Here is a 13,959-nt window from a genome sequence, read left to right as displayed (position 1 = left end):
AGCTTTTTTCTAGTAAGCAGGAAAATACATACATTAATCTAGATTTGTCAAATTAGAAGATTAACTCCTAGCTCGGTGTGGTGGTGCATGCCTTTAATCCCAGCACTCTGGAGGCAGAGGCAAATGGATCTCTCTGAGTTTGAGGCCAGCCTGGTCTACAAAGGAAATTCCAGGACAACCAGGGCTACACACAGTCTAAACAAGAAAAAAAAAAAAAAGATAATAATAATAAATAAAAAGATTAGCACCTGGAAAAGATATTGTTCTAATCTGAAGTAAACAGTTAAAAACTTATCAAGAGATCAGTTTTTATATATAATTTTATTAAATACTATACAATAGAGCTACATTCTTAGTAAAATTCCTCCTAAAAATCCATGCCTGCTTCTGTAAACCTGGCCAAAAGAGCCCATGATGGAGTGTGGGTGAGGGGTATCATGGGTCCTTAGAACTATTGTTTTGCTATGGTCACACTGTCAAATTGCCTTTTAAATACTATGTCTTTTTTTAAGATTTTGAAACAAGTTTATGTGTTTGAGTGTTTGCATGCATGTATGTGCACCACAAGCATGCAGTGCCCATGGAGGCCAGAAGAGGAAATTGGATCTCCTGAAATGGAGCTACAGACAATTGTGAGCCATCATTGTGGGTGCTCTGAACTGGTGAGTCATCTCTCCAGCCCCAGTACTCATGCTTATACCAATGGATTACTGCTGTGCCCATCTTCCTTATAGAAGCTTCTTACAGCAGCAGGCTAGCTAATGCAGAAACCTGTACCTGGTCAAAGTGTCAAGAATGAATGACAGTAGAGTACTTATCCCTAAATAGGACAGCTATTATTACCCCCTTCAAGGCTCAGGGAAAGAAGAAGGGGAAAAAAGAATGTAGGGGCCTAGAGTGATTTTCAACAAAAAGATGTCTTTTAGACATGGCATACCCATTGTACTCAACTCACTACAGCTGTAGTTATCTTCAAAAGACCTGCACAATACTGGGTCCATCCTGAACTGGGCCCATGGATGAAATGAGACCCCCATCTCTCCCTGTAGGACTAGGGTAATTAATGGTTGTTGAGACAGGGAGTATCATTTTCTTCAGTGATGTAAACACAGATAAGTTGCCCTTGCTCCATAATCTCCTACCCACACTCAAACAAGCAACCCCAGCTAAACTCAGTGGGTCACAAACAAACAAAAAAAAAAACATGTAAGTATGAGGGGTAATTGTTGAGAAGGGTTCTGGTGGGACAGAGAAGGGGATAAGAAAGGGGTACAGGTATGAAAATAACCAAAATTCATTACATAAATGTATGAAACTGTCACACAAAACAAAATTTTAAATCTCCCCTGAAGTATCACTTAATGATGAGATTTTACCATGGAGGTGAACTGCAGACAGTCAAACCTCAAAATTAGTTACATTGCTTTTTTGAATTGGTGGGGTTAGTTCATAGTCCATTCAATCCTATTCAATACTTAAGACAATGTCTCAAGGACAGTGACTAAATGACTTTATAAACTACAAGAACTAGTATTAGGACTCAAATTCTCATTTTCAAATGCATTTGTTTTTGGCACCTCCCTAGTTCCCTAACAAAATCCAAACCTATGCTTATAAGATTACTGTTACTTTCTACTTTATCACTGCTCCTTGAACAGAAAAGTCCTAATAATTTTCACACCCATTAGAGATACTGTTTGAGTCATTTTCCTCATTCTTTACCTCCTCTCAGTCTGGCTCAAGAACAATATATTCATATCCCACAGATGGAATTCCATGTTGTAAGGGAATGTTCCAGAATGTGCACTGTTCAATATAATAGCCATTTTCCTTAAATGTAGCTACCATGACTGGGGAGTACATGTTTTATTTAATTTTAGTGAATGTTTATGTACAGCACAACTTGATAAATATAACTTCAGCTATTACTCTGCACATGGCCCACTTGTAGTTAAAAGTTTTTCTGTGTTGCACCCGGTCCTGCAGCTGCGCAGACCCAAGTAAACACACAGAGGTTTATATTATTTTATAACTGCTTGGCCATTAGCTTAGAGTTATTACTAACTAGCTCTTACACTTAAATTAACCCACAATTCTTATTTATGTTTAGCCACATGGCTTGGTACCTTTTCTCAGTTCTGCCTTGTCATCTGCTTCCTCTGTGTCTGGCTGGCAACTCCTGACTCAGCCTTCCACTTCCCAGAATTCTCCTTGTCTGCTTATACCACCTATACTCCTGCCTGGCTACTGGCCAATCAGAATTTTATTTATCAACTAATCAGAGCAACACACATTCACAGCATACAGAATAACATCCCAGAGCACCCACTCACAGTTATGTCTTCCTATCAGGTAAAGAAAGACACTAATGCTAGAGCCACATGGTAAAAACTCTTACAATTTCAGAAGACATTTTCCTACAATGTCTTAAATTCAATTAGCAAAGGTCTCATTCCAGAGTACAACCATCTTAAGAAGAAATGGGAACAGTCATTAGCACTCTACCATGAAGCCAAGTTTACTGAGTTCAAGTACTACTAAAATGTTTTTCTAAGTTGGAGAGATAGCTCAACAGTTAAAAGCACTGGACTGCTCTTCCAGAGGTCCTGAGTTCAATTCCCAGCAACCACATGGTGGCTCACAACCATCTGTAATGAGATCTGGTGCCCTCTTCTGGCATGTAGGTATGTCAGAACACTGTATATATAATAAATTAATGAATCTTTTTTTTTTAAAAAAAAATGTTTTTCTTAGGAAGTTTTCTGAGTCTTTTTCAATGCTCTTCTCTATTATAGTCTTATCTTAAACTTTTAAAATTAAGAGCCAGCATAATGTGTAATTAATTTTAGATAATAAAAATCACTATGGGCTGGAGAAATTGTAGAGCTCTCTACTACAATATAACCAAAGACTTGCAAAGCAGTTAGATTTTTTCTCAGTCCTTACAAGGAAACTTAAGACTAAGATACTGGACATTGCACACAACTCCAAGGTAGCACGCTTTCCTACTTCTTCTGGAATGAAGCCATCTGAATGCTCATTAGAATCCACTCAAGACCATGATTTTTAACAAATTTTTTCTAAATTAATAATTAGCTGTTAATCGAAGCTGGCCAAAAGATTTGCTAGCTTCTTTAGGATCAATTCTGATGTTTGGCCATGTCAGCAAAAAAAGATAGCAAGAATTCTAAAGAAACAACAAAACACACACAGGTATTCAATTCATATAAAAGATTCATTATGCTATTAAAGTCACAACCCCTTTTCCTCGTTCCACTCAAGACTAAAAATTACCCCATGCATTTTCCTCTTCAAGTTAATGCTCAAATTCATCTTTCTCCAGCGAGCTGGAGATTGTCCACTGAAAAATCATTTCTTACCAATATTTATAGCTGTATCTCTCAAACTTTAACATACATTTAAGCCACTCACATGCACTTACAGTGCTGGCCGATTCAGTAGTCCTGACGTGAGACCACTCGACTCTCACCCACACTTCCAAGCAGCAAGGTCTATGACCTGTCTGTACCAATCACCTTAGACATCTCTCTTTGTTTCTGGTATTCTAATTATTTATACACAGCTTCTTTCTCTAAGTGAAGCACTGGTTTCTTGAAGCATGGGATGTATCTTAATAACTTTATCTCTTTCATAGCAAATGGCAAACAGGCACTCAAGTGACAGAAGGGACAAACAAGGCTAGTGATGTAGGAAAAGTTCCTACAGTCTGGGATGAAGACAGTTTCCCTCTCCAGAACCAAAGGCAGACTAACAGGAATAGATGCTGGGGAAAGTTAAACTGTTTTTAATCATTTCCTTAGTTAGATGAAGCAGCAGGATATTCTGTGTCAGAAAAGCTGTGGCCATGCATGCTTTTCTTTACAAAGATAACAGGCTGAGTGGTGGAGCCCTACAACTTGCTAAAAAGTTAGCAGATTTTTTAAGACCGTATAAAACCAAATGTTTACACGTTAGGGGAAGTTAGTGTGGGAGGCCAGCTCCCCCATGTTAAAGGGTTCCTATGAGGAGAAGAGAGGGATAAGAAACTTTTAGATAGAAAGATAGTGGAGAGGAGAAAGACAGAATCACAGGATAGCTTCAGGAGGACCTGGACCAATACCCAACGGCCCTTCTGCCTCTTCAAAAGGGCTTTTTATAACAATGCCAAGGGGCAGGGTAAAAGACCTCCCTCTTGCTAGATCAAAGCACACTGCACAGCCAAGTACAGACCCTTCCAAAGACCTGGTAACCATGCCCATGGTCAATCATCTCCTTATGCAGCCCTGCTGGGTAAAGCAAGCTCAGATTCTCTGACCCTGAGTAAGTTCTCACTAGATAGCCTCTGTGGGTCTCTACAAGTTAGAAGACTATCCTTTCTCAAAGCAAGATTCAAGAGACAAAAAGTTATAGAATTATGAAATCCAACCTGTTTATCTTATAGACTTAAAATTTTTTATTTAGATTACTTATCCAAGGTTACAGAGTTCCATAAATGGAAGAGTTGGGACTTCCATGTAGATGCCCTGACATCCATTCTTCACACTCTTGAATAAACACCAATAAACAAACAAAAAAATAACAAACACCTTCAACTGTCCTTTACAGCTTGTTAGAACATTTATTCTGAATCACTGGAAGAGTTACCAAGTTTTTGAAAAGAGGATATAACATGAACAAGTAATATATGTATGTTATACATATAGAGAGAAATATAAATGTTCAACAAATATGAAAAGCTTCAGGGATAGGGAGACATGCAGTAAGTAAAGTGTGAGGACCTGATCTGGAATCATTGGCAGGCCAGCCTAGCCTACTTGGCAAGTTTCAGGCAAGCGCGAAGACCCCATCTCAAAAAAAGAGAAGTAGATGGCTAAGAACTAAGACCTGAGGTTATCCTCTGGCCCCCACTTACATAAAAAAACATGGAGGAGTGTGTGTGTGTAAGATTCAACTTGGCTTATAATCAAAGAATTATAAATTAAGATTAGATTTTTTTCTCGATTAAACTGACATATTTGCATGACCCATCAATATATTTATGGGATATATTTGGAGATTTGCAACAAATATCTTTCAATGTATATCTTTTGTACATTTTAAAACTCTGTAAAACAAAATAGCCAATAACCTAAATATCTTGGCAAAAGATGAAGTAAATAAATCACAGCACATCTGAAGACTGAGCTACTAGAAAGTACTTACTACCCTGTCATGCAGTTTAAAGTCATCTATAATTGTGGCAATGAACATCTCCTCTGGGCTTTTACAAATGCTATCACACCAGACATACTACTGAATTCAGACTGATTTTTCTCAGAAGTGTATTTCGGTACCTTTTATCCTGAGGTATACCACACACTATAACAAGGATGTAAGAGTTGAGTCAGTGCCTGTGTGTGCATACACTTATGTACGTATGTGTGAGCATATTTGTGTGTGCGTGTGTGCGTGTGTGTGTGTGTGTGTGTGTGTGTGTGTGTGTGTGTGTGTGTGTGTGTAACTGTACAGTCAGGAAGACACACAGAAAAATATGCAAATCATCTTACACAATAAGAAAAACTTCAAACACCTATTAAAAGAAACAAATTAAATGAGATACCACAGTGAAAAATACCCAATTCTACTCTGGGAGGGCTACAGAGAAATTCTCTTACATTGTTGGCAAGACCACAAAATGGCAAAACCCCAGGGTAGTAGTGTTTCATGGACAAAGTTCCAAGTACTGTCCATTTCCTTTTGACCACTGGCAACTTCACTTCACTTACAGAAATCTATCTCAAAGACACACTATCAAAAGTGTATATGCACTAGCTAATGTTTGCAGAACTATTTGTAACAGCAGGGAAAAAAAGTGGAAACACTAGTAAACTGTCAACACTATATAGAAGACAAGAGTTGAGGACCGAAGTTCAATCCCCAGAACCCCCATAAAAAGTCAGGTGTTGGCACTGTAAACCTGGTCAAGAGCCAGGGGCTGAGAAGGTCATAGGCTCCCTAGCCAATCAGCCTAGCCTAATGAGTGAGACCAAAAAAAAACGTGTTTTGCTAAATTGACATGCCAGACTGTCTTCTGATACTCTGGTTTATACCCATAGCTTTGTGCTGTTCCTAGCCCTCCCCAGAAAAGTTGCTTAAAGCTTATGGCAGCAGTTAATGCTGAGGCTCATAACTGGTTGAAGTGCCAACCACAGGTGACAGTGGAATAGTCAGTCCTAAATGTCTAAATATGACATCTATATTGTCACCTCCAACGCTCAGGGAACACTGTGGAAGAAAGATTGAGAAGATTGTAGGAGTTGAAGAGTAAGGTGGCATGCCACAAAAAGATGTCTTGTGGACACTCCAAGGCTGTTGCACTCATGCACTCACCTCACTGCAGTTGTGGTGGCCTACACAAGACAGTCTCTCAGCATTTCCTTATGATGGGAGAGGCACATGAGACCTCACTGCTCCATGAGGGACCATTGAGAGTTAATGATCACTGGGGAAGGGGGTGTCATGTACATCAGTGGTATACCTACCCACGGAAAAGTAACCCATGCTCATGTAAGCAACTCTAAGTAAACTCAGTGAGTCATACATCACAAACAGGTCACACACACACACACACACACACATACTTTTTAAAGGCATGATAGTTGAAAGGGAACTTCTTGGGAAAAATGGGTGTCAGCAGAAAAGGGACAGGAGATAAGAGTGGATAATATGGGTGGAAATGACTGGAACACACTATACACATATATAAACTAAAGTTGAAAAGTCAGGCATGGTAATACAACCTTGTAATTCCAACACTGGGAAGGTGGAGACTAGGGCTCCATGGCCAGTCAGCCTAAGTTAACCAGTTAGTTCCAACAAATGAGAGACCCTGCTCAGAAACCAAGGTAGACATCACAGAAGGACAACATCTCCTGGCCTTCTGAATGCAGACACACATGTACTCTCCCTGCCCCCCACGCACACACAAATGTGGAACAGTTCTATCTCAACACCTTTAATATAAAACTTTAGACTGAAAAAGGTATTTTTATAATTTGAAGATGAAAAAAATATGAATAATATATATATAAAATCAAACTAGAAAAACATATATAGACAAAAAAGCAAATAACTTACATTAATTTTAAAAAAGAAATAAATACAAGAGTTAAAAAAAAGAATAGTAAGTCACCTTACATTAGGAGGTTGATAAGAGTAGAAGAGACAAAGAAATCAGAATTATCTTAACACAATATGGTTGGCTTTGAAGATCATAAATTTCATTATTATGAAGTAAATAATAAATTTTCAAAAACTTAACTTGAAAGATAAATAAGCAAAGTAAGCAATGCATATTGAGCTGGTGGTTGAAAAAAAACCACAAAAATTGAGTTACAGATTTCTACTAGTAAATTCAATGAACAGAGAAACATAAAAACCACATCAAGAAGCTACAATCGGTGATAACAAGAGTGTGAGATGTTCTACAGCACAGTTCCTGAAGAAATTATCAAGATAAAGAAAAAAAAATGAATGAGATGGAAAAGGAAGCTACAGACTTTAAACATCTTGGGCTGGCAGCTGCTCAGTAATACAGTGTGTGCTTACAGTGCCCAAGGTCCTGGGTTCAATTCCAGGCACTCAAAAGTCACAGGAGACACAAACAACCAGCATGCACAGAACTTGTATGGTTCCGATTTGATCAATCAGTTTTCAAAAACAGACACAAAGAATATTTAAACACCAAGTAATATCTGAATAAATTTAATGGATGTGATAATAATGTTTGGGGGGAAATTAAACTAATATCTGAGCCCTATGAGACAGATATAACTGGTATATGGCCCATGCAACTTTGTGTTACTGTTTGTTTGTTGTGGGGTTGGGAATGGAACCCAGGATAACTCTGAACTGCATTTTATTAAAACTGTCCCAAGTGATTGTAAAGAGCAGCCACATAGTGTAAGCCATGGATATGGGACAAGTTATATAAAAAGGATAAATAACCCACCTACTATGAATCTCATTACATGCTTCCAATAGTACTTTTTCTTGAAGACTGAACATTTTCTTCATTGTTAGCATTAATGACTAAAACTGACACTTAAAAAAAATCTTTAAAATATATTCAGTAGATATATACAAGTGTTTACTTAGCTCTCAAATTACACAGCTTCCTAAACCAGGTAATATTTTCTTGGCTTCCTATACTTACAGAAAACAAAAAACGAAGTGCAGCAACAGCAAATGTATCAACTTATACAAGCACAGGACTATCAGAGCTAGTAAGAACCGAGAATCTTTGAACACAATGATCAAGAGATTAGTGAGACAACATCTTCAATAGAACAACTGGAATAAGGTTAAAATCCCTAAAGCACAAGAACTTACTTAGGATATCTGACACAGTTCATTCCAATTCAGCCATCTCTCTCTTATCTCACGTTTTAAAAACTTACACAAGGGGCTGGAGAGATGGCTCAGAGGTTAGGAGCACTGACTGTTCTTCCAGAGGTCCTGAGTTCAATTCCCAGCAACCACATGGTGGCTCACAACCATCTGTAATGAGATCTGGCACCCTCTTCTGTATGCATAATAAATAAAAAACTTATACAAACCAGTGCAGAGAGAGTGTGGCTAAGAAACAGTTAAGCAGAAAAGAACCTATTTTGATTTCAATCAACCTATCTCAGACACAAAGTAGAAAAGGGTCAATTAACACATAATGGAAGAGTTATCACACCAAGTGTCTGTGGTTAGTTACCCATGCAGAAATGCTTTTAAGACATGGAATGATGTATTCTAGAATACTTTTGCGATCAGAGAAAAGATATCCACTTCCCTCCTGAAATTCAGTGTTATAATTTTGGCTAGTATTTTACAAACCCTACAATTTAAGTAAATATTAATAGCTCTTTAAGACTGAGGTCCAGAGTGCTCCTTACTGTAGTAAAAGAATATATGGGTGTCCAACCATGTAAGGGAAAAATGGTGACCTCAGCTAAGAGGGAAATGGAGTTTTCTATGCCTGTCTGTGAGAGTCATCATGTTGATGCCTGAAGGGAACCCAGGATTATTCATTAGACAGGTGGGATACTGAGTAAGCAGGTTCCATCACTATGACTGAATTAGCACTCAGACAAGCTACTCACTGTTGAGATTAAGACAGATGTTTCATGAATATCTGCTAAACTAGGATTAGAACTAAGTAAGCAAACACTGTGTTCAAATTGAATCTAGTTTGACTTGTACTTCTGGTTCATGAAAACTTTTCAGAGGCTTTGTTTTCCAGCCCATTAATCTTTACAGGAATTCTCTAAAATGGCTTCTATGTTTGTAGTCCTCTCTTCTGCTTTTGCTTAGGAATGTATTTTTAACACAATATATTTTTAACTAGAGTTTAGTAAAAATATAGGCTTTATTTGAGAAGAAATCATCATTTAGATATTTAACATGATTGATAGATGCTCTAGTAAAAATCATGAGTTATTTCAAAATAAATGTTCTCATTCTTAAACAGCTCAACTGACATCATTTTTCTACTCAATGTTTCAACTTTTCAATGTCTTGAGATTTTTGATCTTTGGATTTTTCAGTCACCTAAAAATAATTTCTAACATATAACTCTTTTTATGATAAAGAAAAGATTAGTAATTAGTGTCCTTAAGAATATATGGCCTCTAGCCGGGTGGTGGTGGCGCACGCCTTTAATCCCAGCACTCGGGAGGCAGAGCCAGGCGGATCTCTGTGAGTTCGAGGCCAGCCTGGGCTACCAAGTGAGTTCCAGGAAAGGCGCAAAGCTACACAGAGAAACCCTGTCTCGAAAAACCAAAAAAAAAAAAAAAAAAAAAAAAAAAAAAAGAATATATGGCCTCTAATAGCATTATTGTAACAGTTCTAGAAGGTGCCACAGTGAATAATAAAACCACACACACACACACACACACACACACACACACACACACACACAGGGAGAGAGAGAATATTCTTCTCTAAAGTATTTTACAAGTGCTAATAAGATATTCTATCATTTAGCATTGCCTTGTTTATACACAACTTTAGTCTTCAGAAGTATTTTCACTTCATTTAGCTTGCACGATTTTATTTTGAAAAGAATGAAGTATTGTATATAAAAAATGGCTTTCAAGTCATAATGAGAATGAAAAGTATTTAAAGCACAAACGTTAATCTTTTTATGTGATACAGTGGAATACACACTATAAATTAAAAAATCTATTCCTAGACTCAGTTTTGCCTGTAACCAACTATACAGCTTCTTGCAAGTTAATTATTATTCTTAAGCTGTGAAGAAAGTAATTTATATTCAATGATGTTCATCTTAAATTTAGCTTTCTAAGAATCTACCATAATTCAAGTACTTTCAAATACTGTGTCGTAACAGCCCAATTAAACTCCTCTCGTTTTCCCATATGGAGTTAGACCTTCAATTTTGTCTCAATTTGACTTTAAGACAAGGCCACTTAAGTCGTACACTCAAGATAGACTTCGGAGGAAGAGAAACTGGAGAAAGACTCTTTTCTAAGATGGGATGATGCCCATCAGGCTGGGAAGTATTAAGCACATACGTATGCAGGAGAGCTGGTTATTCTCAAGAGCACTGACAAAGATATATGCTTCAGTGAGAGAGATAGGTTGCAACAGGGTTTGCAGGACTCCCTAGAAGAGCCTGTCAGATAATCACACCCTCCACCTTTTCAAATTCCTATTCTCCCAGTAGACACCAAACCAGTCTCCAGTTCCGGGTTTCCAACCAATCGCATGAAGCCACAACAGAGGGCTTTGCCAGCCTGTTTCGAGGATCCAGAGATTCACAAGACCCCAGCAGCACCTGTCGGCTTCACACCCTTCCCACTGTGGGAGAAGACATTAGGTGTCCCCTTGGTCCCTTAGAGACCCCAAGCAGGTCCTCATCGTCCACAAAACTTAAACATACTCCAGGGGGCCTCAGCCGTGACCTCCCACGTCTCACTCCCCTAAGGCGAATTCTCCTGTTCGTAGGTCCCCAATCCCTGATTGTGGTTTCGCAGGCCTCGTGGACCGCAGGCCTAAGAAGCCAAAAGAACCCGCGAAAGTGAAGGCAGCTCCAGGCGGTGTACGCCTCACCAGCGGAGGAGAGTGGAGGCAAGCAGGGGCAGCACCGTTCCCCCTGGCGGAAGGCGGGAGGCGGTCAGGGACACAGTCGGAGGGTTTGTCATCCCTACATACACTCACCAGGAGCAGCAAGGAGCATCTGAGGTCGGGTAGAGACAGGAAGACGGCGGGATTCATGGTAACGGTGGGGTCCGCGGTGGGGTCGGGAGGTGGCGGCTGGGACTGGACCGGGCTAGGAAAGGGCTGCGCTCCGGGGGCCGGCGACAGCGGCACCTCGTCCTCTCGACCCGGAGCTCCAGCGGCGAACACCCGGGACAACTTCCAGAGAGGCCTCTCACGCCCTCACTTCCGGGTCCTGCCCACCTCTGAGCACTTCGGGAAATGTAGTCCCATACTGCTCTCATTAACCACGTCATCTGAGAGCCGGAACTCTCCTTCCCAGTAGGCCCTGAGCCCAGGGCGGCCGAGCCATCTGCGCGCGGGGCTCTTCGGGATTGGAAGGGGCCGCGTACTTCTGCGCTTCGGGGGGATGGGAACTACAATTCCCAGAGGGCTCTGCGGCCGAGAGCCTCAGGCTGCTTTTTCAGAGCTCCCGGGCTCTGGTGTCCTGGGGTCTGTCCCTGCGGGCTCAGTGGCCTGACTTGGCGGGAGGCGCGGCCCCGTGGGGGTCGTGCCTCCTGGTGCCATCCCGGGACGCCAGTCCTGGAGGCAAGGGTGAGTAGGAAGCGGTCTGGCACGGGCGGCTCGGGCAGGCTGGCCAGCACCGCCCCGGCCGCTGCTTGGGATTCTTGGCCCGCCTGGTCTGAGGTGTGGCCTGAGCCTCCATCCCTGGCCTCAAAGCCTGCTGCCTCTTCTTTCTGCGCTACTTCCTCCGTTATATAAGGAGAGCCACCACTGGGGCTTCAGTCTGTGACTTATCCAGGGTTGCTTCTGAGGGACCGTGAAAGGAAGAGAGAAAGGGTGGGAAAGCATGTTGTAAACTGTAAAGCGCAGTGCCTAAGTGACAGTGACCACTTCTTACGGTATATTTACTAATTAACCACATAGCAAAGGATTGTAACCTGGTGTCTGGTAACTTTCAAGAATCTTCTGTGAACACCCAGCCAGGTCTATGTGCGTGGAAAATTAGCCACATCATCACTCTAGCTCCCAGGAGGCGCTCTGCATGTGTGGTTCTCCCTGTGCCCAGTCTTTGCTTCAGCTCTCCTGCTGCCTGAAGTGGCTTTACCCCTTCTCTTTCTGGAGTCCCATCTCAAGTCTCACCATGTCGGACATTTGACTCCACCGAGGTCTGTCGCAGTCACCAACCCTTTCATCCTAACCAGAACTGCATTTTCTTTGTGTGTGAGCTCAGCACCAGTACTTCTGCATTGTAATAATTAGAATGCTTACTGCACAGGCTTATTTTATAATGATTTAATGATGATGATACATTTACATTTTATTGCACTAACAAAGTGGCTTTGATTTCTATCTATAAAAAATGATTTATTGGGGGGAGCAGTGAGGAAAATAACATTTCTGTTAAGAAGGGCCCTAGAGGGATGGCTTTTCCGGGGCTTCAGAATTTCAAGTGTGGTGGAGCCAATCCTCTTAAATCTATTCCTTCCTAATGTAGTGGTCTGATCAGTGTACCACTCACCTCATTCTCTGACACAATCCAAGTTTAGATAAATGAGAAGTTCATAAACAGTAGGCTTGGTTACGGTGGTGCATGCCAGTATTCCCAGCACCTGGGAGGCCGGGGCAGAAGGATCGGGAGTTTAAAGCCAGCACTGTCTACATAATAAGTTCCCAGCCAACCTGGTCTCTACATTTCAAAACTGTCTTGAAAAAATAAAGAAAGGGAGGCAAAAAAAGAAAACCTCATTACTACCTGAAGTTAAAATTTGATCTGACTTACCCTTTGGACTTAGTACTTGCCCCATGACATTTCATTCAAAACATTCTCTCAGCACCAGCTGTATACCTATTACTGTAGTAACTGCTAAAATTGTGGTTAAGCACATATAACTATTTATGCAGATAGATATAGCTATTTTGACAGTTTTCAAAGTATTCAAATAAGTTTTTGTGGTCTGGCACACCTAAAACTGTCCGCTTTAGATCCAAAAGGATGTTTTAGAATTCAGTATGATGCTAGAATAGTTGGCACCTCACTTGTTAAATAAAAGAACATAGCTCTTTTAATTTTTCATAGTTACTGAAATTTAAAGAGCTGAGGTAGTCTGAAGACACACGGCTGATCATTGACACAACTGGACCAGGAACTTAAATGTAGTTTCTACTATGATTTACCTCAATCCTTGTTTTGTAGCTTCTCTCAAGTGACTTTGACATAGTCCTGCATATGACGCTCTTCGTTCTAACATGACACAGCTGCTCAGGCCAAACAGAAGTGCCTCACAACATCGACTGCCTCATTTTCTGCCAGCGTGTTAACTCATGTTGTCAGCAAATTAAAGAAATGAAAAGCCAGCTTTTACCATAATTTACTATTTTCTAAATTAGAACAATTCAGTAATCCTTGTCAGTTGTGAAAGAGCTATGTCAGAAACATAGGCAAGCATGCTTGTGTCTTTTTATGTCAGATTTCAGTGAGTAAAATAAATAAATTCACAAGGTATAGCAGTTTCAGTGGTAGCCCTTTGCTAGATAATCCCATCTACTCTGGTAATCTGGCCAAGGCAACTGCAGATTGTTTCATTCCAATCTCAATTACTAATATTAACTCTCATATTAAACAGCACACAGTAAATATGCATATATATATATATATATATAATTTACAGAATGAATACAACTTAAACTGTGGCAGAATGTGAGAGGTTTCAGATGTAGGCTGATAAATTCAAGTAGAGTCTGTCC

At 40.3% G+C, this 13,959-nt stretch overlaps 2 protein-coding genes across 5 annotated transcripts in view; one reads left to right on the top strand and one right to left on the bottom strand.

Moving 5' to 3' along the window:
* Erp44 (endoplasmic reticulum protein 44) overlaps nt 1–11,426 on the bottom strand; it is an 89,838-nt gene extending 78,412 nt beyond the window's left edge. The window contains exon 1 of the mRNA XM_052714964.1: nt 11,212–11,426. Within this exon, the coding sequence (XP_052570924.1) occupies nt 11,212–11,268 (57 nt within the window). The 5' untranslated portion in view covers nt 11,269–11,426. The remainder of the gene's footprint in view (nt 1–11,211) is intronic.
* Nucleotides 11,427–11,633: 207 nt separating this feature from the next.
* Nucleotides 11,634–13,959, top strand: part of Invs (inversin) — a 156,656-nt gene continuing 154,330 nt past the window's right edge. For all 4 annotated transcript variants that reach the window (XM_052714960.1, XM_052714959.1, XM_052714962.1 and 1 more), the window contains exon 1: nt 11,634–11,805. The gene's annotated coding sequence lies outside the window, so the exon portion shown is untranslated. The remainder of the gene's footprint in view (nt 11,806–13,959) is intronic.

The sequence above is a fragment of the Peromyscus californicus genome, unplaced genomic scaffold, assembly GCF_007827085.1.
Source record: "Peromyscus californicus insignis strain IS unplaced genomic scaffold, ASM782708v3 Scaffold_5__1_contigs__length_169319896, whole genome shotgun sequence".
Lineage (NCBI taxonomy): Eukaryota > Metazoa > Chordata > Mammalia > Rodentia > Cricetidae > Peromyscus > Peromyscus californicus.
Note: the sequence above shows the minus strand (reverse complement) of the source record. Positions and strands in the feature narration are given on the sequence as shown.